Source organism: Pangasianodon hypophthalmus, chromosome 18 (genome assembly GCF_027358585.1).
Source record: "Pangasianodon hypophthalmus isolate fPanHyp1 chromosome 18, fPanHyp1.pri, whole genome shotgun sequence".
Classification (NCBI taxonomy): domain Eukaryota; kingdom Metazoa; phylum Chordata; class Actinopteri; order Siluriformes; family Pangasiidae; genus Pangasianodon; species Pangasianodon hypophthalmus.
In genome coordinates, this window is record NC_069727.1 from 6655386 (window position 1) to 6683203 (window position 27818).

A 27818-nucleotide genomic window follows, 5' to 3' on the forward strand; every position below is an offset into this window, starting at 1 on the left:
GAACAAGGGCACGACGTGAAAGCTCAGGGTCAACATCCAACTTCCTGTCTCTATCCGACTGAGTAGTAGTTCAACCGAGAAGGTGCAGCACTGTGTGTGTAAGGTTTTGAGAAGCTAGCACCTGTGCTTAAAAAAGTGCTGTATCACTACTTAAAATGCAGCTTGTTACCGAGAAACAATAACGTCCTCCATCCTGAAGACTTTAACATGGTGGAAAACGTACGAAAAAATAATTACGGCTAATTTTTCAATAATTATGGAAAAAGGGTTACGGCTATACCTCTGACTGTCTAGACAGGACTTTCTATCTTAGACTTGGGTCTTCTGTCCTTCCTTTTTGAGGCATCACAACTCTACTACAGAAAAATACAATACATTACTGTACATTAAACGTTTTTGACTGAATATATAGTCAACATCAGATTCAGACTCTTGGCTTCATGGCTGTACAGCAGTTTAACGTTATCCTGATACTAAAGCCCTGTTGAAGCACAGCTGCCACAATTCAGCTGTGATTCACATTAATGAAACTATTAGCGTAGATTTATTGTAGTGCTTCAGAAAAACTCATAGTGAGTATGTAGTACAAGCTGTATGTGTCCTGTGTCATCAGTTTGGATTTAGTGCCATTTTCCAGCACAGCTGTAGTATCAGTTAATTTACTTAACAGAGAACCAGGATCAGGTCCTAAGCAACATGAGAGAAAAACAGATTATTTTGACCACACACAGCAGAGAAATATTTAAATGATTGTTTGTGTGTGTTTGTATGCATGTGTTTATGCTACTCTATACTACCAAACTTCTGCACTAGGGCAATGTTTTATTGGACGCAATAATGAACCAGGGCCTAATCTTATGCGTCCACTTTTTTATCAGCATTGTATAATTTGTCCGTATTTCTCCTCAGTTGTTCCATTCTCCGTTCTCTGTCCCTTCAGCCCAGCTGCGCTCAGTGCAGGAGGAGCTGGACAGCCTGGAGGAGGAAAAGGCCAGCGAGCTGTGGGAGGCCCAGGAGGAGCTGCGTGTGGCCCAGGAGGAGGTGCAGGAGCTGCAGCAAGCGGCTGAGGAGGCGGCAGCTGAGCGGGAGAATGACATCGCGCTCCTGCAGGAGGAGCTGTGCAGGCTGCGGGCAGAGCTGGAGAGACTTCACAACACTACACAAGAGTATGAGTTAGAGCTGACTACACTACGTGCAGAGATAAGCATGAAGAGCCAACGCAGGGAGGAGCAGGAACAAACAGGCACAGAGGGTCAGTTACACTCCACTCCACTATATTATTCTATACTATACTGCGATATAATATTCAGTAATCAAAGATAAAAAAAAGAGCAAGGACTGGAGCATTACCACAAAGTACTATACTACTACACTACCTGCTAGTGTACTAGATGACATACTATAATACATTAAAAAATACACTGTCCTATCTGCTTCTATCCTATCCTAAAGAGCATATTATGCTGTCCATTACTATACTATACTATTCTATACCATGCTACACTATTCTACACTATACGATACCATACCACACCATACTATACAATACTGTCAGCTTCTGTCCTGCACTAAACCATATATTATGCTATCCATGCAACACTATTCTACACTATACCATACCATACCACACCAAAATATACAATACTGTCAGGTTCTGTCCTACACTAAACCATATATTATGCTATCCTGTACTGCCCTATACTATACTATACTATACTATACTCTACTCTCAGCTTCTGTTCTATACTAAACCATATATTATGCTATCCTGTACTGCCCTATATCAAACTATACTATTCTATACCATGCTACACTATTCTACACTATACGATACCACACCACACCATACTATGCAATACTGTCAGGTTCTGTCCTACACTAAACCATATATTATGCTATCCTGTACTGCCCTATATCAAACTATACTATACTATACTATACTATACCATGCAACACTATTCTACACTATACCATACCACACCATACTATGCAATACTGTCAGGTTCTGTCCTACACTAAACCATATATTATGCTATCCTGTACTGCCCTATATCAAACTATACTATACTATACTATACTATACTATACTATACTATACAATACTCTACTCTCAGCTTCTGTTCTATACTAAACCATATATTATGCTATCCTGTACTGCCCTATATCAAACTATACTATTCTATACCATGCTACACTATTCTACACTATACCATACCACACCATACTATGCTATACTGTCAGGTTCTGTCCTACACTAAACCATATATTATGCTATCCTGTACTGCCCTATATCAAACTATACTATACTATACCATGCTACACTATTCTACACTATACGATACCACACCACACCATACTATACAATACTGTCAGCTTCTGTCCTGCACTAAACCATATATTATGCTATCCATGCAACACTATTCTACACTATACCATACCATACCACACCAAAATATACAATACTGTCAGGTTCTGTCCTACACTAAACCATATATTATGCTATCCTGTACTGCCCTATACTATACTATACTATACTATACTCTACTCTCAGCTTCTGTTCTATACTAAACCATATATTATGCTATCCTGTACTGCCCTATATCAAACTATACTATTCTATACCATGCTACACTATTCTACACTATACGATACCACACCACACCATACTATGCAATACTGTCAGGTTCTGTCCTACACTAAACCATATATTATGCTATCCTGTACTGCCCTATATCAAACTATACTATACTATACTATACTATACTATACTATACTATACAATACTCTACTCTCAGCTTCTGTTCTATACTAAACCATATATTATGCTATCCTGTACTGCCCTATATCAAACTATACTATTCTATACCATGCTACACTATTCTACACTATACCATACCACACCATACTATGCTATACTGTCAGGTTCTGTCCTACACTAAACCATATATTATGCTATCCTGTACTGCCCTATATCAAACTATACTATACTATACCATGCTACACTATTCTACACTATACGATACCACACCACACCATACTATGCAATACTGTCAGGTTCTGTCCTACACTAAATCATATATTATGCTATCCTGTACTGCCCTATATCAAACTATACTATACTATACTATACTATACTATACTATACAATACTCTACTCTCAGCTTCTGTTCTATACTAAACCATATATTATGCTATCCTGTACTGCCCTATATCAAACTATACTATACTATACTATACTATACTATACTATACTATACTATACCATGCAACACTATTCTACACTATACGATACCATACCACACCATACTATACAATACTGTCAGCTTCTGTCCTACACTAAACCATATATTATGCTATCCTGTACTGCCCTATATCGAACTATACTATACTATACTATACTATACCATGCAACACTATTCTACACTATACAATACCATACCACACCATACTATACAATACTGTCAGCTTCTGTCCTGCACTAAACCATATATTATGCTATCCTGTACTGCCCTATATCAAACTATACTATACTATACTATACTATACTATACAATACTCTACTCTCAGCTTCTGTTCTATACTAAACCATATATTATGCTATCCTATACTGCACTATACTATGCTATACTATACTATACTCTACTATACTACACTGTCAGCTTCTGTCCAACACTAAACCATATATTATTCTATCCTATACTGCCCTATACTATGCTATACTATACTGTCAGCTTCTATCCTACACTAATTCATATATTATGCTATCCTGTACTGCCCTATACTATACTATACTATACTATACTATACTATACTGTCAGGTTCTGTCCAACACTAAACCATATATTAAGCTATCCTGTACTGCCCTATATCAAACTATACTATACTGTACTATACTATGCTATACTATACTATACTATACTACATGTAGAATTATGTCCAGCCCTGCATCAATGTGAATTATGCAACAAAGAGTTATAAATTAATCTCACTACTTTTCAGGAAAAGCCAATTTCAAATAATTAGCTGGAAATGATTAAAACATCCCAAAATGTAGCACAGTATTTTACAATTTATTCTATATTTGTAATACCGCTTATTAACATAAATTTATTTTGTAAAAATTACAGAAATTGTTTACGTGTAATATACTACCTTATAATATACTATGCCATAGTAATCAGGTTTCTAATCACTAACTGTTAGTATGATCGTCACATCTGTTTTATAATACAGTACATTACGATCAACAGGAACGCACACGCAACCAAACTTTTTATCATAACCTCTGCCAGGCAGCTCATATTTCTTCATGATCTGAAGGAACAGACCACCCAGATATGCATTCCTCTGGAGAATCAGAGCACTATCAACAAAATCTACTCAAAAACCCACTGCAAACCCAAATCAATTCTCAGAAACCTCTTACTGGAATATGACTGCCTCTAATTATGAGAGAAACTGAGTCCAACAATGCAGAGTTATGTTGAAACATAGTGTACATCCAGCAGCCTCTCTGGGCCTATTACTCAGAGAATGTGCATGAATGTGTGTATACGAGAGTCTGGGGAGCATGTAAGACCTCCATAGTTTGCAAGCACTGGTGTTGTATTCCTTAATTTTGTGTTTTTGTGCCTGGATGGAAATCAGATGACCTTAAAGCTGTATTTCTAAAAGCTTTTGCAATTAAGTTTTCTTTCCTCTGTACTTTTAGTAGTTGTTTTGCTATGTTAAGGAGAACCCACACTTACTGTGTCCTTGCACCGCTCTGTGCCATGTTAAAATTCAAATTATACATTTATGATGGGTTTGATTTAGGAGTTTAAAACCAGTATGTTTTTTGCTAGATGCTTCCTGTCAGGCCCATCTCAGTTTCCAGTGTGTAGGTGAAACATTACAACAGTTTTTAGTTTCTGATTTTTGGAGGCAAGATGTAAATTTGGTTAGTGGTGGAGGTTTTATACACACCCCCTGTGCTTGAAAACACACCGGGGAGAGTGTAACTGTAGAGCGGAATTAATGGTAAATTATACAGTAAATCTTGATGATAAATGATGGAGAGTTAAAAGGTGAGTGTGTGTATGTGTGTACAGTAAATTCTTATATATATATATACATATGTATGTATGTATAGACGGAGAGAGTGAGAGAGGGAGAGAGATTAATGATTAATGTATTTGGGCCATATTCAAAGTTATGGGGGTGTAGTGTGGTGTTAATAATGAAACTGTGCACATCTGTATTCAGACCTCAGAAGTAACTACAAAGAGATGGACAAAGGACCAAAGAAAGACTACATTCATTAATGTGGAAAATGCATTTACAGAGTTAATTCATTCATCCTTAGTAACCGCCTGGTCAGGGTAGCAATGGTTTAAATTAGGCTACTAGTTTTGTACCAACTAAATTCATTAGTATTAGTAAAAGTTTGGGCAGGTACAAACAAAAACAGATTTTAAAAAACAGTCTGAAGCACATCTCTACAAAAAACCCTTCCATTTTTGATGACAGGTTTAAATCTGAATACATCTCACATCATCATCATTTCATTCAGTGGTTAGAAAGGCTGTAATTTGGAGTCAACCTCTTTGTTGTGGGAATAGTGCTCTAGGCTGTCTAACATGAGCTCATAAATCATTATTATACTCAAATTATAGAAATAACATCATTGAGACAGATAAGGAGGAAGGAACAGAGTCTGAGAGATACACACGTAAGAGGACAGTTCAGATTTAAAGTTAAGATTTAAATTAAAATTCAGAATTTTCTATGGATAATCAATACTCGGACAGTTACATCTGTGTGGGACGGAGTTTGCCAAAAACAGAGGAGGGTCCCAGTTCATGTCCCTATTCAGACTTTTCACTTGTGTGTGAGGATCCTAGCCTCATATTTGTATATTATCACTACATTCATTGTCCACTTTATTAGGAACACCTGTACACCTGCACATTCATGCAGTTATCTAATCAGCCAATCTTGTTCTTCTGCTGTTGTAGCCCATCCACAGTAGCACAAGGTTCAATGTGTTGTGCATGCTGAGATGCTTTTCTGCTCACCATGGTTGTAAAGAGTGATTATACGAGTTACTATATCCTTCCTGGCAGCTCAAACCAATCCGGCCATTTTCCTCTTACCTCTCTTATTAACAAGGTGTTTCCACCCACAGAACTGTCATTCACTCAATGTTTTTTGTTTTTTGAACCATTCTGTGTAAACTCTAGAGACTGCTCTGTGTGAAAATCCCAGAAACAAACAGGTCATCTGCTACCAACAACCCTGCCAGGGTTAAAGTCACAGAGATCACATTTTTTCTTCATTCTGATGTTTGATGTGAACCTTAACTGAAGCTATTGACCTGTATCTGCATGAATTTATACACTGTGCTGCTGCCACGTGATTGGTTGATTAAATAACTGCATTAATGTAGAGATGTATAGGTGTTGCTAATAAAGTGGACAGTGAGTGTATAATCTAAACACAATCCATAATATAAGATGTCTCAAAGCTTCAAGAATGTGCTGTTCATGCAAAAGAAACTAATTACTTAAGAGATAAAGGGGAAGGATTTATAGTAACAGTCTGTCCATAATGATAATTAAGGATTGTTCTGTCTTTTCTTTCATTTTGAATATTATTCTGTGAGGGGAATGGTCACACATCTACCGTTTCTCTAGAATCACTTTTTCCACTTGCCTCTCTCAGCTGCCAGTGTGTTAGTGTGTTTACATTCTTTATACCAGTTATGATGCAGCACATTACATATGGCTTACATAAGGTTTGACACCGTTTTCATGATCTTTCTGTTGAAAAGCCTGTTTAAATCTAGCGTTTGCCAAATTGACAGAAATGCTACAAATTTTGTATAAAGCAACACACTGACTACATTATTATGTGGAAGTAAAAAGCTCATTTATACTTCCTTAGTGCACTTTTAATATCCTACAAACTTGCTCATTGATGGAAAATATATTAGATCACCTGCTTTTCCTTACAATAGCCTTTTTGTTAAGATGTTTTAAACAGCAGGCTGCAACTTGCTGTAGACTTGCAGTACATTTGTGTACTCTTTGACCAATGTTTATAATGCTTGTGCAAGCTCTGAAACACATATGGCATGTTTTAATGAAGTAATGAGAGAGGGCCTCTGGTGAGGCATTACTTTTAGAGTTTGCAGGAACGGTGATGCTCTCTGCTTTCCCTCAGCCCGTTAGTGGCTTCAGCTCGTCTATATTAAGATGGAAACTGTAAACAGCATGCCTTTTAGTTCTGCACACAGCCTGGAGAAGCATACTGAATTAAACACCACTGCAGTAGTCACATGACCTAAATCATTCATTCTTATCTGATCTGGGCTCAGATGGGGAAAGAGAATGATAAAATGGTTGAGCTAATCTCTGACGTTCTGCATGACCTTCTGATGCCCTTTGGACCACACTCATGCATAACACACACATTGTACCGGCAGCAGGGAAAGATGGATAAAGGTTGTTCCTACTTGATTTGAAGGAGGAGGCAGTGTTGGTTTAGCATTTTTGAGGATATGTAAACGATAACTAGCTTATTTGCCAAGCAAAAACAACAAGCTGCTGTTCTGTGTTGGTCTTTTAATTAAAAATGTTTGCACACATACAGATGGGGGACACTTTAAATATTAAACCAACATAGAGTGTGTTAGTAAGGTGTTGAGCCACCACGAGCTACCAGAACAGCTTGGCATGGAATTGTACTGGAGGAATGGAGCATCGTTCTTCATAGAGATTCCCTCAATTTGTGCTTGATGATGGTGGTAAAGAGCGATATACTATACTACACCAAACCATACCATACCATATTTTACACAAAACTATGCTGTAGACAAAGTTTACTAGACAATGTTGTACTATACTAAGCTATTTTATACTATATACAGGGTGTCCCAAAAGTCTCCATGCATAGGGGACTACGTATGCCAACACCGTATCAGTTGTGCCTTCGTCAGTGGATGTTCGTGGGCGTCCACTTCTCAGTTGGTCCACAACACTTCCAGTCTTTTTGAATTTGTTAATAAGTTTGGCAGTAGTGTGGTGTGTGATGTGCTTGCCATGTTTCCTGTTAAAGTCCATTGCAACCTTGCGACAGCTTCCCGATCCAGCTATGAGACTGATTTTAAAACGTTCTTCTTTTGTCTTCTTTTGGAAGACATTTTGCTAAAAAAATGTTAATTTCCCCTTTGTATGGAGACTTCTGGGACACCCTGTAGTCTACACTGTACCACACTATACTATCCTGTCATACTATTTTATCCTATACTCTAGTACACTATGCTATACAAAGTTACACTATACTGTGCTATTCTACAGGTCTCCTATATAGTATATACCCTATACCCTGTGGACAGGATCCATAGCATTTTGTCATATTACTCTATACTATACAATACTATTCTATGCAATACTGTACTATGCTATTTTATTCTACTGTATATTGTATTGTACCACACTACCATATTTTTTAGGATTCATCCTGTCATACAATACAATACACACATTATATCATACAATCCTGTCATATTATACTCTACTATACAATGCTATTCTAATTTTTCCTATACTATACTACACTCTGTATTCTAATATACTGTTCTGTACTGTACGGTTCAGGATCCTTTGTAATTCATTGATTTTTATTCATTTTTCTTTTAGTTACAAACATTTTAATTCAATAAATATCTATATTTTTTTGTGTCTTTCATCAGTTCAGCTAAAACAATGTAAATTATTTACAACCCTGTTTTCATCTATTTCAGGCTTTACTGAAAGCATGTATTCTGTCCCTGTGTTGTGATTGGACAGGAGAGGTGGGCCAGCTGAAGGAAAAATGTCGCTCCTTGATGGACGAGTGTCAGACTCTGAGAAACGACAACAAGCATCTTGCTGAGAAACTGCAGCTGCTGGAACAGCAGAGAGACAGGTGAATGGCCATGATGCCCGTCAATCAAACAACCGGTGATCATTGAGGGGAAAATCTAAGCCGTTTCACTGGTTATGGTTTGTCTGCTGATGGTAGACTGGCTGTAGATCATCATATGGTACAGATAGACATGTCTTTAATTGGGACAGATGGGTATGTCATATACAGATGGATGTGTCTTACATAAACCTAGACACACCCCTTCTTTGTTATATAACTGCACTCAAAACCGTTTTCGTAAAAATATCCTGTAAATTTAGCTTATGTTACAACTTATCCTCATTAGCAGTAATTTTTTTAATAGTTAAAAATTATATTAAAATTCTTGTCTGTTTAGCATATGTAAGCTAGCTGGCTACATTTAACAATGATTCTTTCAGTAATACTATCAGGTTATTAGCTAGCTAGCTTTAGTGATGAAGATTATGAACATGTGTATGAATATAGTTTAAAATCCTTTCAGTAATACTGCAATGTTAGGTCATGTTAGCTAGCTGGATGACAAAATAAATTCATTAAAACACACTCTGCTCTTCGTTCCATATCCCTTTGCACGCCAAGAGATGTTTGCTAATAGCTGTGTTGGTTTCACTCAGAAATGCGTCACGCTACGAAACCAAAGAAAGTTGAGATTAAACACACTCTGTGTTGGACAACAAGGAGTCGAATTCCTTCATGCAGTTCTGTCAAAGCACTTACCATAAAGACATAAAGCACTGAACAGCATCCCTCATCCTGGATGTAATACATATTGAGAGACATGAGAAAATTTAGGAACTATCTACAATGGCTCTCAGATGATTGCTTTGACATGTTTCTTTTTCATCACTGTAAAAAAAGAGTACCCCTTTGAAAAAGAAAAAAATTTCCATTACGTTTTTCCTCAGTCCTCAGTTCCCACTCATCACTTTGTTAAACAGGACAATTTATAGAATAGCAGAAGGAAAGAACGAAAGAACACTGATGTTATTTGAAGATCACTCAATATTTGCTGACAGCGACAGAACAGTAGCTATGTTCTCTTTCGTCATTCTATTGTACCCTCCATAAGTATTCGTCTCCTTCAAACTAACCATGTTAAACACACATTTCTTGGCTTTGGGAGTTTCAGTGCTCCATAACGATAGTGTTTGTTGGATTTACTCAGTTGTAGCCAGTGGTGGAAAGAGGCCTGAAGTACAAAAGCCTGGCTGGAGTAAAAGTACTGCTACTGCAGTAATATTTCAGTTGACTAAATGTAAAAGTAGTGCACTTAGCACATCATGATCAAGTAAAAATGGTCTGGTGAAAAACTACTTAAGTCATTACTTCACAAATTACATTTCACACATCTACAATTGACACAACAAATCCAAAAATATTTTATTCTACATTTTCTATTCTGTTATTATGTTAACTAACCAAGTGAGCTATGCTGAAGTGAACATCACCTCGACTATTAACAGTATATAAAGAAAAGTAGCGCTATCTGGCTAGATACCTAGCCAAATACTGTTGTAGTTTCTGCAGCTTGCTGTGTTTTGTTAGCTAGCTAGCTCATGTTAATTAATACATGTTTCTAGCAGCATAGTTAGCTATCTAGTAAAGATGTCCCTTACACATTATTCTGAGCATTACGTATAGGCTGTAGTAGTACTTAACTTTTTTTGTGTAATATTGAACATTAAAGTGATTTACCGTAAGTGTGTTTCATACTGTATAACTCTAGCTAGTCTAGCTTACTCAGCTAGCTAATGGCTTTCCTGTACATGTTTCCGCAGCTAGCATGTTGAGCTGTGAAATGCCAATAGCTCCACAGCTTCTGGCTTGCATAATTTGAAGATTATTATTACACTGTTTCATTTGAGGCTTTTAAAACTGATGATACCTGATAAGTTTAGCTGCCTCCACTGTCTCAGACATTGCTGCAGACTGAGCATTTGATGCATGAAGTGTGGACTTTGTGCAGGAAACTGCTTTATTTTGACTGGGTCTTTGGGTTATTAGACTTTTAATAGACTCACAGTCTTCCAGACTTAAATGCATTATTCATTTTTGTCTTTTTACTGTAACAGTGATCAAAAATAAACGTAACAAAGTTTAATTCAATTCAATTCATTTTTATTTGTATAGCGCTTTTTCATTGTCTCAAAGCAGCTTTACACAAACAAAAGTAAAGTGAAGTGTGTGTGTGTGCCGTCTCTGATGAGCAAGCAGGGCGACGGTGGCAAGGAAAAACTCCCTGAGATGGTGATAGGAAGAAACCTTGAGAGGAACCAGACTCAACAGAGAACCCATCCTCATATGGGTTTACACTGTAGTGCGCGTGTGTGTGTGTACAATGTGTACAATTTAACATATATAAAAAAAATACTCAAGTAAAAGTAAAAGTACAATGACATATTTATAACTCAGAAAGTACCATTAGAGTGAACCTTGTACTCATGGACTGTAATGAGAGTTCCTTACTTTCCACCCCTGGTTGAAGCCCATGCCTTTGTGAGATCTGTGGCAGACATATCCTTGAGAATGGCTGATTTATTGCTCTGTTTCTGTAGTAACGTTGTTCGGAGTGCAGGAGTTCAGGAATGTTTAGGATGGTGGCTTTGAGGCTTAGGTCACGTGATTGAATTACCATTCTGTTATTATCCCTACCCGAGATCGGCCACCCAGCTGCACTGCATACTGTGAAAAAGTGTTCAGGTTTAGTAGATTCTAGGGATACTGAATTTGATCCTGTTTCCTTTTTTTTTTAATTGTCCTAATATATGAACACTGATACTGTTTGTTATAATAAAATGTTGTAGGATGTAATATTGATGTGCAGGATAGGATCTACTGCTCCTTCCAACATCTCCCTCTGCACACACACACACATAGGTCTTACTATCTACCGTTTGTCCATCTAGGGACACTAAAGTATCCAAAGAACGCTCAAGAAAAATAAAGACACGAACCCTAAATCTTTTTTTTTTAAATATAATTTGAGTTGGGTTTTGCTAATAAACTAAGTTTTCATGTATGATCGCATTACCCACTACTAGTAACCACACTCTGTAAATGTCTAATGCAGCTGCTTTACTGCTTCCTTTTCTCTGCTCTTAGAGAAGAGCAGGACGGTCAGAAGGTGGATGAGGAGCAGGCAGTGAAGGCCGAGGTCTACATGAGCATATTACAGACGGAGCAGATGACTCATCAGGTGGACTCGTGTCTCCAAAAGAACTCGAGCAAGGTCAAAGCTGTGAATCCTGAGGAGAGGAGTGAGGAGCTTTCTGAGGTGTTCGCTCTCCGAGACCAGCTAAAACAGGCTGAGGAAAGAGCATCCCAGGTCCAAAGAGAGGTATAATACAGCCACCAGAATACTGTTGAGTGCAAAAGTTTGCACCAACTATGGTTTCTTGAAAATACTCTCTATCTGTTGACTATTTAAACCTCCCACTGTCTTTCTTTCTCAGTGTGAGGGGTTAAAAGGAGAACTTCTCGAGCTGCAAGGACTTTACGAGAGCAGTCAGAAGGAAAGGGCTGAGCTGGAGGCAGAGCTACAGCGCTGTAGGGCGGAGCTTGATAGGCTGGCAGGAAGGAAGGCCCAGGTAAGTGCTTGAAACCTGGTGAATGGTTAATTATAATATGATTCATCCCCTAGTTCAGATATAGTTAATTTAGGGGTCTTAAGTTTTGCTTGCTTAGGATAAAATTTGCAAGTTATACTGCTGGATAATGAAACACTCTACAGTGCAACATTCAATGCTAACATGCGTCTGTTTGTACGCTTGCAATAACAGTCATCAGTGAAGACTCTGTCTCCCAGCGTCCATGTTGTTCAGATCACTTCATCATTGGTCAAGTGTGTGTGTGTCTCAGCTTGATCAGCTGGTCACTTCCTCACACACATTAATCGTGGGCTTTATGTTTTCTGTCTCAACTTGTCCCCTTGTGTGTGCTTTAACAGTCTAATGATGTCCTCAATACATACTTGCAAAGCCATAGATCAAATACTAATGCTTGTGTGTTGATCTAGCCACTAATTTAATTTCCCTTTTTAATCCTGTATTTAGTCCCGGAAAATATGTTTGTGACTTTCACTATTAATATCTTAACATACCCTATTTGACTGTAAAACAATATTTCCTTGTCTTTTGGTTTTTTGTCATTAGGGTGTACTAACTTTTGCACTCAAATATACAAGTGGAAGCCCAGGGCTTTCTTCTTGCACATATTGATCCTGGGCTTTATGTTTTCTGTATCAATTTGTCCCATGAGTGTGATCTAATAGTCTAATAAACCAAGAGCTCTCTTATAACAAACTTATCTTAACAAACCTAGATTAACTTATCTTAACCCTTATAACTAACTAAACTTGAAATCTGAGAACAAGCTTTCCTGAGCCATACTAATGCTTGTGTACCAATGTGCATTAAAATAATGGGCACTGATCGGATTCCTGATTTTTAAATTCTGTACTTAATCCCATGATGATAGATTTTGTCTGTCCAGTCTGAGTACTTTGTCTTACATCACTCACTCGCCCTCCATGGTGCTAGTGTTATCATTTTTAGCCTGCTTACACTGTGATGCTCTCAGAGTTCTCAAGACCTTTACATGGCCTTTGTCTCTAGATGATTGATGGGATGAGTGTGAGGTCTTCGTCTTGTAATTTAACCATCATTGGCATGTTCTAATAGCAGTGTTTTTTTCTGTTCTCCCTTTCCTGTGGTCTGCCATCGCTTCCTTACTGTTGCTTTCTAACCACTGTGTGACCATACACCCTGCGATCACCACACACACACTGCGCAATATCAAATTCTGAACTAATTTAATGTTTCCTTATAAACTTGCCTATCTATCTATCTATCTATCTATCTATCTATCTATCTCCCTCTCTCTATCTATCTATCTATCTATCTATCTATCTATCTATCTATCTGCCTGTCTGTCTCCCTCTCTCTATCTATCTATCTATCTGTCTATCTATCTATCTATCTGCCTGTCTGTCTCCCTCTCTCTCTCTATCTATCTATCTATCTATCTATCTGTCTGTCTGTCTCCCTGTCTCTATCTATCTATCTATCTATCTATCTATCTATCTCCCTGTCTCTGTCTATCTATCTATCTATCTATCTATCTATCTACCTATCTATCTGCCTGTCTGTCTGTCTCCCTGTCTCTGTCTATCTATCTATCTATCTATCTATCTATCTATCTGCCTGTCTGTCTCCCTGTCTCTGTCTATCTATCTATCTATCTATCTATCTATCTATCTATCTATCTATCTATCTATCTATCTATGTGGCTGGCTGGCTATCTCTCTCTCTCTCTCTCTCTCTCTCTCTATCTATCTATCTATCTGGTTTATCCATCTCCTCCTCATTCCCTCTCTCTGTACATATTATATATATATATATACATTTTGTATATATTGTGTTTTAAACCCTCATGTTCATGTTGGATTATTTTGTATGTTTTATATAATGCATGCCATTTCTCACCTCATTTTTTCTCTCTCACCACCTCCTCCACCCCCTCTTCCTCCCCTCATCCGTCCCTGCAATCTTTTGTGTTTTCCCCTCTCAGAACTCCTGTCCTCCATCTGAGTCCCCTGTTCTCTCCATACCCTTCATAGGAATGGTTGTAATAATGGCGCTGATATGGTGCTGCTGGACGGAGCTCTTGTCCTAAAGAGGGAAAGGTACGGCACTTTGCCTTTTCTTTCTCTATGATCATCTCAATTTGACTTCTGGACACACAAACTGAAGAAGTGAGAGATGTTTAGATAATAATGGATGATCAGAATTATTGCAGCATCAATGTTGAATGCTGCACACTGTTGTTGAATTTTTATGGATGTGCACATTGTTTCACAACCATTCTGAGCGTATGTAGCAGTCTGGGAAAACCCATCAGATGTTGCTATGCCTGCATTCTATTTTCATATTCAAACCATCAAAAGATAAAGAATTTACTAAAAAAAATTTACTGAAATTGTTTTATAACATACTCTGACACCTCATATTTAAGAAGCCATAAACACATTTTACCAAAAAACATGGAAATGCTTTTATGTACTTTTTAATCTTGCTTTGGCTTTCTTTCCACAATCCTCATGTTGGGTAAGGAGCCAGATTAACAAGCATGCTGGTAAAAACAGCCAGTCTGCCAAAAAATGTCCCAAAACTTGATTGCCAAGTGTGATTTCCTCACACAGTGAACGTCACGATTTGATCAATTTGTTGGATAGATACAGTATTGCGCAAAAGTCTTCACCATTGTATTTCTGATGTTTATTTTATGGCTTCTGCCTTATTGAGTCAGTACAAAAACATGTTAGATTTCCAAACATTACTTTTGCAATAACAATTAAATTGTTAGAGAAAAATGTTTGTATGTTAGTTATGAAAGCAATATATTACATAACAGACCACCTTCCCGACAAAAAAAAAAAAAACATAATGAACGCTGCTGAGTTTTGCATAAACAAGCCGCAAGTGCGACAGTCAAAGTCTCCAGAAGAACTGTGGCAGATTCTGCAAGATGCTCAGTAACACTTACAGCTAATTTTCTTATAAAACTGCACAAATTGTACTTTAGACTACTGATTTAAAAAAAATCAAAGTGTTATTACACCAAATATTGACTTTGTTTAATTTATTACTGTTTACTGCTCTTTATAGAATTTTTTTAAAATGTAGAAATGTTCAATTTCATTATTTTTGAATGCGTCTTTTCTTTACAGCATTTCTTTGCATGTGATTTAGTACACAGTACATAGTACTGCATGTGGACAAAATCTGTTCAGCTGGGTCTAATCAATTCAGCTTGTAATCATATACCAGCTGTCAAAATGTCCGTGGTGCTCCTGCGCCACAGAATGAAATATTTAAATGTCATTTTCTTCCTTTTTCACTGTTTGGAGTTTGGATTTTTGTATACTGTGCCTTTATTTGTGGTTGAGTTACATGCAAAAGAGGAACATGTTTCAGTTCACACAGAAAAGTGTGTAGTTTTCAGAACAATATAAAAATTTCTATCAAAATTTCATCATGTGAAGGGTTTTCCCAGGCAGACACACATATATCACAAATGTGCTGTGTTAAATACGGGGGCTCTAATTTTTTTGTAATTTACTGGTAGAATCCAGCACATTGCTAATTTTGATGAGCGTAAGTCTTTTTGTTCCTATCTGCACTCAGTCGTCTAAAACTGTGCTAACATTGCTGAGTCTCAAGACTAAGAGGTGATTCGCATAAATGAAAGGCCAAAATGCTATTTTCCTGACTTACTACCTGCTGGATGTGTGCTCTTTGTATCACTGTACATCTATCTATCTATCTATCTATCTATCTATCTATCTATCTATCTATCTCTCTCTCTCTCTCTCTCTCTATATATATATATATATATATATATATATATGTGTATATATATATATATATATATGTATATATATATATATATATATATATATATATATATATATATATATATATATAATGTTACTTCACCCAATAATGAATAAACAGACTGGATTATTTTATTCATAACATAATGGAGTAACAAACTAATAAATGGCTAATAAATGTGCCTCACGGTTGCACATGGAAGCTCATATAATTCACAGAATCAATATAAAAATCTATAAAAAAAATTCTATCACAGAATAAAACTACACTCTCAGAAAAACCCTGACAGATTGTTTGGTTTATTCTCTTGAGAAACCTTTAAAGGTTCTGTGTGAAAGTCTACAACAGAGTTTCTCTTTAAGAGAAGGTTTCAAATAGACCCATTAAAGATGACTAGAACTGTTGAGGACCTGACAAACTTTTTTTCTAAGAGATAATATTGCATTCTATACTCTTTAAGGGTTTACTGGATGGTTAATGGTCATAGATTTCTACAGAGTTCTACATTTCTATAGTATTTCTACAGGAACTTTTTTCTGAAAGGAAAACCTTCTGTTATTGGGTTCTACATAGAACTTCTATACATAGACCTCTTAATAATTCATTCTAGTCCCATCCCTTTTTATAATTGCCTTCATCAGGTTACCACCTATGAGCTCAAAAATTGTGGCTTTAGTGAGTTAAATAAAAGGCAAAACTTTGCCTTTTATTTAACAAACTTTGAAAACTTTGAAGACAAAAAATGAAACTTTAGAGGACTTTGGGTCTTAATACTGAGTAGACAGAAATTTAGTTGAATATTGGTTTTAGATTTCTACAGGAACTTTTCTCTTTTCTTTTTTTTTTTTTTTTTTTGAGATTTTCCACCATTTTCTTTCCAATTTGGTTACTTGTCAATTCCCACCCACCAGCCAGCTCTCCTCTATCATGTATCAGCTACTGATCAGGAAGGGTGAAGTCTAACACATGCTTTTTCAAAGACATGTGAAGCCAACCAACTAACTGCTGCTCTTGCTGCATCACAGTGCAGCGTAACACACTCGGAGGAAAGCGCTATCTACCCTCTTCCACATACATGAGCTCACAGATGCCCAGGATTGGCTAGTGTCACTATGATCAATGGTGGAGGGAGATTATGTTGTGGCATTGTCAGAATTCATATGCACAATCTCTGAAAGATGTGGTGAACTATTTCTTGTCTATACATAGACCTCTTGATAATGTATTCTAGCCCCATCCCATTTTACAGTTGTGGCTTTCTTCATCAGGTTATTATCTGCAGTATGAACCCCCAAAAATCGTGGCCTTAGCATATTAAATACAAGGCCTTCACCCTCAAATGAACCGTTTGAAGATTTTAGGTTTTGATACTATGTTGCCAATAGAAGAGTTGAATCAGATTTGGAAAAGACACTAAAAGACACTCTCTATCTGATTGGAAATATCAAACCTTAAAGAATTTCTAGCAATAAGCAGTAAAATGGTTTATGTTTATGTTTTAGCACCGTGGAACTTAGCCAGTTACTCAGCATGGAAGTCTTCCTGCTGCTTTTCCTTTTGATCTCCCGTTGAGCTCGCTTTGGTGTTGCATGTGATAAAATCACAGTGGATAGAAATGTCTTGCCTCTGGCCATTCTGGCTTCATACTGCGGCTAAAACCTGGACTGAATATATAAACCACTATGGAAACTTTTCAAGCAGTGACCTGAGCCTGAACCAGTGGTGAACTCTGATCATGATAAATGTGGTATAGCTCAAACACTGTGCCTAAAACAGTCAGGAATGGAGATTTATAAATGTATTAGAGGTTCAGTTTTCACGCAGTGCAGTTGACGCACTCGGTAAGAGGAGAAGTAATGACGTGTGTCTCACGTTCACCCTGAGACCTGTAGAGATCAGCAGTCTTGTCAAAAACATGACACAAATCTTATTTCGACATTACTGAGCAACCTGGGCCAAACTGAAACACACATGGCAGGAGGGACACACACACATGCAGAGTGAGAGAAAAACACTGTTTGTTTACAGTCATTACTAGATCATTGCTCTCAGCTGTTTACGTCTCTGCAGGTCACGCAGGGAAGAATATATTTAGCTCTTTGAGTCCACACATTGTGAAGAGTGTTTGCTGAATCAACAGAGGCTTTATTTCTAAAAGAGCGTCATCTCTTCAGTTTGAAATGCTAAGCTTCAATGAATGTATGAATGTAAATGTAACTGTTTAAAACTACAGAGGTTCTGAGATGACCTAGAGGTTATTTTTTAAATAAAATGTGGCTCCGAATGAATATACTGAGGCCAGGATTTAATATTTCGAGGCCACAAACTTATGTATCTGATGGATACAAATTATTATGTTATGGCCACAAATTGTGTAACCTGAGCCCACAACTTAATATGTTGAATGTGCAATGTCATACTTATTACAAGGCCTTCAGTTAATTATTTGTCAGAATAATGCAGTATGGTTTTTTTTTAACCACAAATGGTCCTCTTGCCAGTCAAACAGCATTTGATCTTAAACTCCCATGTTTATCATATGGCCAAAATGGAATCTGAGCCATTTCCTGTAGTTGTTATTGTTGTTCATTTATTCATCTTCAGTGAGAGCTTTATCCTGGTTAGGGTGGCTATGGATGGATCCAGAGCCTATTCCAGGAACACTGGCAGTGATGTGGGAATACACCCTGGACAGGACGCCAATCCATCACAGAGCACTGTGCACACACACGTTCACACCCAGGGGCAGTTTAGCTTAGCTATTCCACCTACCTGTATTTTTGTGAAGTTGGAGGAAGCCTGACAACCTGGAGGAAACCCATGCAGACAGTCCACACAAACAGTAACCCGAGCTAAAGATCAAACCAGGGACCCTGGAGCTGTGAGGCAGCAACACTACCTGTTGCACCACCCACATAAATAACAATAGAATTTTTTTTAAATGTGGAGGAGAGATTGGAGATTTATGGATGCAATATTTAAAAAGCAGTCCTGCAGTTATCAGAGTGCTATCAGCATATCGTCTATATTGTGGTTCTACCCAATACAATACGTGGACTGGCCTTCACCATGTTGCTCACCTCTGTTCCTGCTATGTCTCATATGTTCTCACACTACATGTTGATCACTGGTCATTTCAAACACTAAAGAGAAACAATTGTTAAATTTAATTAAAATAGTGGTTAATTGTTCTAGCATTTCAAAGGAAAAATCTCTGTTGTAGAACATTACACAAAAATTTTAAGGCTTCTCCCAGAGGGACAAACAGAACAACCCTTTAGACTGCTAGATGTTAGAGCACAAAGGATTATTTGATATGAAGTCCAAAAATCCCCAATTCTAGCCAGCTCTCCGTATCATATGACAGCTACCAGCTGGGGAGTGTGAAGGGTAACACACATGTCCTCAAAGACACGTGAAGCCAGCCTACCAAATTTTTTTTTTTTCGAACTGCTGCTCATGCTGTATCATAGGGCAATACAACACACACAGAGGAAGTGCTGTCTGCCCTCTTCCACATTCACAGACTCCCACGAATGGCTAGTGTCACTTTGATTGACAAGACAGAGTGTATTCCATCCCTCCCACCCAGAGATCACAGCTAATTTTGCTCTCTAGACTCTAGAGCGAATACTTTTGTGTTGTACCACTCAGGAGCACATTGCATTCTGGGAAAAAAAACCCAACAACTATAGCAACTACAGAATGGAGGATGTTGACAACAAGTACTAAAATGGTACATAGATTTAGAACCTTATCTATCCAAAGAACCCATTTTTCTAAAACCAAAATTGATCCAAGGTCTTCCAAAGCATGCTTTGTGTGTAAATTAAGTGCACATTTTAAAAAAAGGTTAAATCTAATGCTCTTATGTTTGTCAGTTTGTGCATCTGGGGAATGTAAAGGTTCTGTGTAGAACCCTATGACAGAGGGTTTCCCTTTCAGAAAAAAATGTAAGGTACATCCCATTTAGAAAGCTAGAACCAGTGACCATCCAAAGACCCCTGAGAATCCTTTCTATCTCTAGCAGATGTGTCCTCCTGCTGACTTCTGAGGTGCTTATAAATGATTTGAGTGATGTTAACATAAATAAAAGCTGATCTGCACTTAAAAGATATCACAGGCACACTGTTAACCACAAATGAACTGACAAATTATCTATGTTTTTATGACAATACACCTCTGAATTAAACTCTTCTTCCTGTTGATCTTAGGAGCGAGAGGGAGACTGGAACCTTGTTATGCTGGTTACCATGGCAGCAGCGGCCGTTTTGCTCGTACCCAGTTTGACCCGAGCGTTTGCTTGAGTCTGGACAGGAAGTGACCTCGATCAGGTCAATGTCTCATATCCACTTGCCTGCTTACCTTCTCTGTGGTACACATTCATGGATGTATTCACACTCACAACTGCCATAATCATGTCTAAGAACTTCTGCTGAAACGGACTGTACAGTCTCAGTGGAGGAAAAACATCACATTCACATGTGCTGCTTTGGTTTCTTGCTTCTGGTTGTGTGCGCTTTCACCCTCAAACACACTCTTCTCTCGTTGCTTTGGACAGTCTGTGGCTTTAGACGTGCTGCTTTTAAGATGTGCTGTGACAGCATGTGATGTGATACGCAAATTCTTCCAGTTGTGTGTCACTTTTCAAACACTGGCTAGATTTTTTTTTTGTGATATTTTATGTTTAGCTTGTTTTAACACAAGAGCAAGTATCTGTTCTAAAGCATGCATTAGACAGTTTAACCAGCACCAATGTTAAATGTCAATATTGTGATGTAAGTGTTTTTCATTTCCGTCACAGCTCAGAGGGATGTTCGTTACGGAGGCAAAATAATTCAGGTGGTAGCAAGAGAGGACACTGGGATTATGATAAACTGACATTCATTGATAAACTCAATTAATCGTAAACCACTATACAATTATTACTCTGACAGTATATGATACACTACTAACTAAACTGCTGTATAATTTCTAACATTGATGGTCATAACCATTTTACGTTGGATAGATATTTTTGTATATGCGTGTGTGTAATCAATATGACTTGATGTAATGAGTTTAAACAATACTAACATATAAAAGAGTAGGTTATTTTTGTAAAAATCTGAAATGTAGTGAATATAAGAAAATTTCTTGAATGATATCATTGACCTTTCAGAGAATCATATTTCAGAGCAAATATTGCTCTCAAGCAACTAATACAGTGCAGCTCACAAGTAGTTAGACATCAGTGTTTTGGCTCTGTATGCCACTCACGTGAATTAAACAAAAAAAAAAAAAAAAAGAAAACAAAGTAAAAAAAGTCCAGATAGTGAACTTTAAATATTTCAGGGGACCATAAGCATTTGCTCAATTGGATACCCGTGCCATCGCATCATCCTTTCCTGTCCAGAGGAGCTAACAAAAGGTCTAGAACTGTCTCTAGATATGATATTTTATATATCTGGAGTCTGTCATCTACCAACATGAGAACCAAAGAAATGTCAAGAAATGTCAATACTTGTATGGTAAACCTGCAGAATAAATGAATCAGAGACACAAACACAATATTAAGTGTCTCAGAATCAGCAGCCTGGCAGCATTATTTCACAGATACAGTCAAGACCACCATGAAGAGACGTGTAGCACAAATACAGTAGCTTTTCCTCAAATATGCATCTTCAAAAAGGTTCCTCAAGAGTTTGTTAGATGGAACTTTTTTCTAAGTGGGAAGATAAATAAATTGTGCAATTTCTGTTCAGAAATCTGTTATTACCTACAGTCTATGCTCATTGAAATATACCTAACAATAATAATAATAAGAATTCATTTATTCATTCGTCTTCTGTAGCTGCTTCATCCTGGTCACGGTCACGGAGGATCCAGAGCCAACCTAGGAATACTGGGCGTGAGGGGGGAATACACCATAAATGGTACACCAGTCCATCACAGGGCACCACACACACACACACACACACACACACACACACACATTCATACCTAGGGGGAAATTAGCATTGCCCGTCTACCTAACGGCATGTTTTTGGAAGGTGGGAAGAAACCAGAGAACCACCATGCCTCTCTTATATACAAAGATTAAATCTAGAACCTTTAAAGATTCCACAAAGACATGAGCACAGTTAGGTGTCTCAAAATCAACTGCTTGGCAACATTGTTTTGCCTGACTATTTGCACTTCTGCATTTCGTTGGCTTTGTACTTCTACTTTGCTCAGTGACAGTAAAGTTGAATCTAATCTAATCTAATTAAAGAAAGACTGCCGTTAAGTGAAATTTACTTATTTTATCATTTCCAGGCCACAGAACTGGATGTTCTTGCTGACTCAAATCCCATTAATAAGGTTCTTGCTGACTCAAATCCCATTAATAAGGTTCCTCAAGTTCTTGTGACTTACATGCATCAGTTGCTGAAGTCACAGAATTATACAAATTAATTGCATTCTGCATGTTCATCTTGTTCATGTGAGTTTCCTGTGGACCTCCCAAAACATGCCAGCAGATTGAATGACCTCTAGGTGTGAATGATGAGTGTGTGTGTGTGTGTGTGTGTGTGTTCTGGTATATATGGTTTACAAGGACAAAACTCTGGGTTACTCACCAGCATTGCAAGGGCACTCTGGTTTATAAGGACACCTCAGTATCCTTGTAAACTGGAAGTCATATACAGTATGTTGTTTTCTGACCTCAATAATGCCCCAATTAAGTTTTTTACATTTACATACCATGATATACAAGTGTATGAGTGTGTAAGAATGACTCGTTAACCAGGAGGTGGCATTTTACCACAATACAATGTGTATGAATGTGTAAGAATGTCCCCATAAACCTGGAGGTGGCATTTTACAACAATACAATCTGCCCGGAAGTTTTACAACAACTCAAGTTTTACAACAACTTCAACAACTTTTATTTAAAGAGTATGTGTGTGTGTGTGTGTGTGTGTGTGTGATGTAATGCTGTCCCATCCATGGTGTATCCTATTGTTCCCAGTATAGGCCCCGGATTGACTGTAACTCTAAATTGTCCATTACTTTTGTTCCCCTGAAATAGAAGACGATGTATGAAATTCATATAGATGCCTTTATGATTCACCCATTCAGAGCCAAAGGTTAGAGCCAAAACATAACAATGTCACTAAATTTGAAAGAAATATAAAAAAATATTTGCATGGACAATACAAGACGTGTAGCATGAATACAGTAGCTTTATCTAAAGTATGCAGCTTCACTTAGAAAAAAATATTCCTCAATAGTTCTTTGGGTGGTTAAGAGTGTTTGTCCTTTATAGAGGATCTGAGTGCAAGTAAAACCCTTTGTAGGTTCCTCTTTAAGGGTTCCCCAAGAAGGACAGACCAAAGAACTAAGAGGTCTAAGAACTTCTAAGAGTGAAGATACACAAATGATGCAATTTCTGTTCAAAAATGTATTTTGTCTAAAAGCTGTTCTCAATGAATTATACTTGAGAATAATAATCTTTGTGTTGTAAAACTGATAAGCTTATTACCCCCTGCATGGTCTTATAAAAAAAATCGTGGCAGTGTTGGCTTTGTGGCAGTTGGGCAATTAATTGGAAGGTTGTGAGTTTAAATCCCTGGTTCCAACAAGCACCCACTGTTGGGTCCTTGAGCAACGTCCTTAACCCTCAAATTCTCCATTGTGTCCTGTCTCAATTATGAATGAATTAAAAACATCAATCAAAGGTTAAATCCATAAAGGTCCTATGTTGGTTCCTACAACTGAGATTTCCCCTTTTAGAGAGAAGCGGAAAACCTTTAGGAAGCTAAATGCATAACTTCTCAATGAAATCTTGAACATTTTTGTCTCCAACAGTACAGTTAATAAACAGGGCTGAGTTTCCCAAAAGAACTGCATCATGAACATCATCATTAATTGATAGAACGAGCATCACATTGTACACTATCTCTCTCCCATTTAAAACGATCTTTGCGATACTTTTTGGAAACTCTGACCTAGTAATTTTATCTTAAAAGCACAAAGTAGCTTATAAATACTGCCTATCTAAGCAACCTTGTGCTAAATAGAACACAGTAACTGAATTTTAAAGTGTGATAACATTACCGAGAGTGTTTCATATCACAATATAGTATATAACCGATTATCTGTACATGCCTACTGCTACCAGTGTTATAATGTATTTTATACCACAGCGCTGTACGCAGCTGATTGGCCTCAGACAGCAGCAACTTACACAGGGACTTATATGGCAGAATATGGCTCCACATGAGCTGATCAAAAATGTGATGATATGGTCAAGTATTCTGCAAGGATATGTTTATTTAGTATTTATGGAAGGAGTTTCCAGTGTCAGTGGTAAAGCTGTAGCTTTAAGTTTTCATGGATGAAGTTGTTTCTCTGTAACATGAGAAGCTGCTTAACTTCAAGAAGGAGAAAAAAGGGAACGACTGTTTATAGCTGCTGTAACATAAGTGATAAGAGGAACTAACTTGATTAAATATAACTAAACTGATAAAAAAAAAAATGACATGTTGGCAAATTGTTGTGGTATAAGAGAATTGAAACACTCCAAAAAGAAGGACATGCTGTTATTGGAAGATAATCAACTTCATGTTGGCTATGGTAACAGTTTACTGTTTACAGGTTACAGGTTATAGTTTAATTTAATAATTTTACTTCTCAAGAAATTCATCACTAAACCCTTTCACACAGTAGAATTTACCCTTATTTAACTGACCAACAAGCTATCCTCCTCTAATTACAAACAAAACGCCCACAATTCTGACATGTAGCTGAAGAAATGAATGCATATAAAATCCTGTGCCTCTTTCATAATGCTGAAACATTGTTAGAGAACTCCTGAGATGAAATCGATATGTTTGTCCTGTACATGGCTTATCTACAGTGTGCCTAGGTTGTTCTACAGTGCTGTCTTCCGGGATCCTGTCTTTAGACCTCGACGCTAGCGCAGCTGAATGTGTCCTGATCTGCTAACAGTCTGACTTTATAATGCATGCTACACAGTAAACAAAAATGTGGCCATTTGTACCGAATTATAAATAATATCAATAGGTATGCAGCTTTGGTGGGATATACTGTGAACATGAAGCCTTCGAATTTAATGCATCATCACATCAGCAGAGATATTTGGTATTTTGTATAGTTTTTTTGTAATAAAATGAACACAGATGAGAGTCTGCAGTGGGCGCTTGTAAAGCCTGTAAAACTGAATGTGTTTGCACGTTTCTCACTGTGGATGCACTTGCAGGGAAGATTGTTTTCCCCATTAAAACATCAGGCAGAGCATGAGTCTGTTTGCATTTTCTGAAATTGTTGCAATGATGACAATTACCTTTTTGACTGATTTGTTTTGTTAATAAGGTGTAATCAATTTATTCTCTATTCTGTTCTGTTCTGTACTGTCAAATGTTTTCTACGTGTATCTCTAAATTTATTGGGAATAATTTCTTTCCTTTTTTCCCCACAGTCCCCTAAGTTCTAGATATTAACTAGGTATGTGTGTGGTACAATTTCAAAAGCACTGGGTATTTATTTATTTATATATTTTGACTTATGCTGCGTTCGACTAAATCTCGTACCTCGGAAAAACCAAAGAAACCCCCATCCTCAACTCGGAAAGTCAGGAAGGCTTCCTCAACACAGAGTTCAGCATGTGATGTCATATCAACATGGCTGTGCACATCAACAGTAAACAAAGTAGCACTTTCTTTTTTAAAAATCAGTTATACTGTATATAAGGGGGCACGGTGGCTTAGTGGTTAGCGCACTTGCCTTGCACCTCCGGGGTTTGGGGGCTTGATTCCCACCTCCGCCCTGTGTGTGCAGAGTCTGCATGTTCTCCCCGTGCTTCCGGGATTTCCCCCAGGTGCTCCGGTTTCCTCCCCTAGTCCAAAGACATGCATTGTAGGCTGATCGACATCTCTAAATTGTCCATTGCGTGTGCGTGATTGTGTCCGGCGATGGGTTGGCACCCTGTCCTGAGTCCCCTGGGATAGGCTCCAGGCTTCCTGCGACCCTGTGTAGGATAAGTGGTACAGAAGATGGATGGATGGATGGATACTCTATAAACTAGTATTTGCTTTAGATCAATCAACATCCAGACACATTAGCTTGGTAAATCTATAACATTGACTAAACAGTTCACTGTTTTGAGGAGAAAAATATACGACACATACCATTTATTGTTCGCTAGCTAGATTGTTGCTAACAAAAGATGAAAATGGTGCCATATGTGTCGTTCTCACTTTGTAGCTTGAATGCTATTAACAAGCTATTAACAACACTAACAATGATTTTAATTATAACAGAATAACACATTCTTTATTATCCATTTCTAGTTAAATTGTTTTTGGTACATACTTTGCACCACAGTAATTAACTACTTCTATTGTGTATCTGTTTAATGGCTAGAACTTTTCCAGCTTTCTAGTGTACTTTATTTAAAATGTTCTACCATTTACCAACAAAGTACTTCTGCCAGAATAACTACCCAGTACTTTAGAGTTTTTACTACAAACATGCCTGTTGAATACCTAGAACTTAGGGGATTGTTAAGGAATGCCTTATATATTTTTAAAATTTCTTTACAACTTGACAGCTTTACAGCTTGCGCAGTAATGATGAGTTAGAAAAACTATAATCTGCAGAAAGTTTTGCCTCATTTGAGTTACAACAATATAGTTGTATTAATACCAATCTGATAGAACACCTCAAATTTTCTTATGTGGGTTTCTCCACACTGATCATAGATGATATGAGTTCCTGGATGCTTATGGATATCAGTTTTCTCACTATTTTAAGTCCATTATCTTCCAATACACTGAAATATACTTTCTTCCATTCTGTAACATGTAAATAAAAGTGTGGTCTTAAATGGGTCTGGTTCAGTAGGACAAAAATGTCAATTATTTCAATCAGTAAATGATTGAAATCTGGAAGTTATTGTTTTGAAATGTATACGTGTGACTCTGTGGAGATGCTGTTGACTGTCTGTGTGTCACCCAGCTTCATTAAACTCTATTGTACAGTGTCTTTTTGTGTAAGAAAATGATGAAAACTTTATGTATTTTGGTAATCTAACTGTATATTTTGTAAATGATTTGAAAGAAATAAAGTAGTTTATCCATGTAGTCTTCTTTTGTATGCTAAGGACCTTTATATTATGCATCTGCGAGGACACATATGACTTAGCACTAACATGGCATATTTATTTATTAATTTTTCTTTTTAAAGGTTTGAAACTGCAGTGTCAACCTTAAGGTTTCTAGAGTTGCCTGATTGTGTCTCATAATTTCATAATCTTCAGTCCCATTGGTCTGGAAAAACAAAATACCTTGCACTACTATGTATAATTTAGCTAGGATGTAACACTTTCTCCATAGTTTTAAATGGTATTTTGATTGGAAACAATTGATCCATTTGGGCAACCTCCAACTTTATTAGTCTGGTGAGAGGAAATTCAGATTTTTCCCTGTAAATCTTGGATTGAATCACAAT

General features: G+C 37.3%; 1 protein-coding gene across 7 annotated transcripts in view; it reads left to right on the forward strand.

Annotated features, from left to right (window-relative positions):
• The window catches only part of LOC113532238 (coiled-coil domain-containing protein 136), a 46901-nt gene extending 19450 nt beyond the window's left edge, over positions 1-27451 (forward strand). For 5 of the 7 annotated variants that reach the window (XM_053241812.1, XM_026923521.3, XM_026923522.3 and 2 more), the window contains 6 exons: positions 941-1252; positions 8832-8949; positions 12034-12268; positions 12384-12518; positions 14500-14614; positions 20540-27451. In XM_053241812.1, the coding sequence (XP_053097787.1) occupies positions 941-1252; positions 8832-8949; positions 12034-12268; positions 12384-12518; positions 14500-14604 (905 nt within the window). In that variant the 3' untranslated portion in view covers positions 14605-14614; positions 20540-27451. The remainder of the gene's footprint in view (positions 1-940; positions 1253-8831; positions 8950-12033; positions 12269-12383; positions 12519-14499; positions 14615-20539) is intronic. The other 2 variants (XR_008304772.1, XM_053241813.1) reach the window with 2 other exon arrangements.
• Positions 27452-27818: the final 367 nt, after the last annotated feature.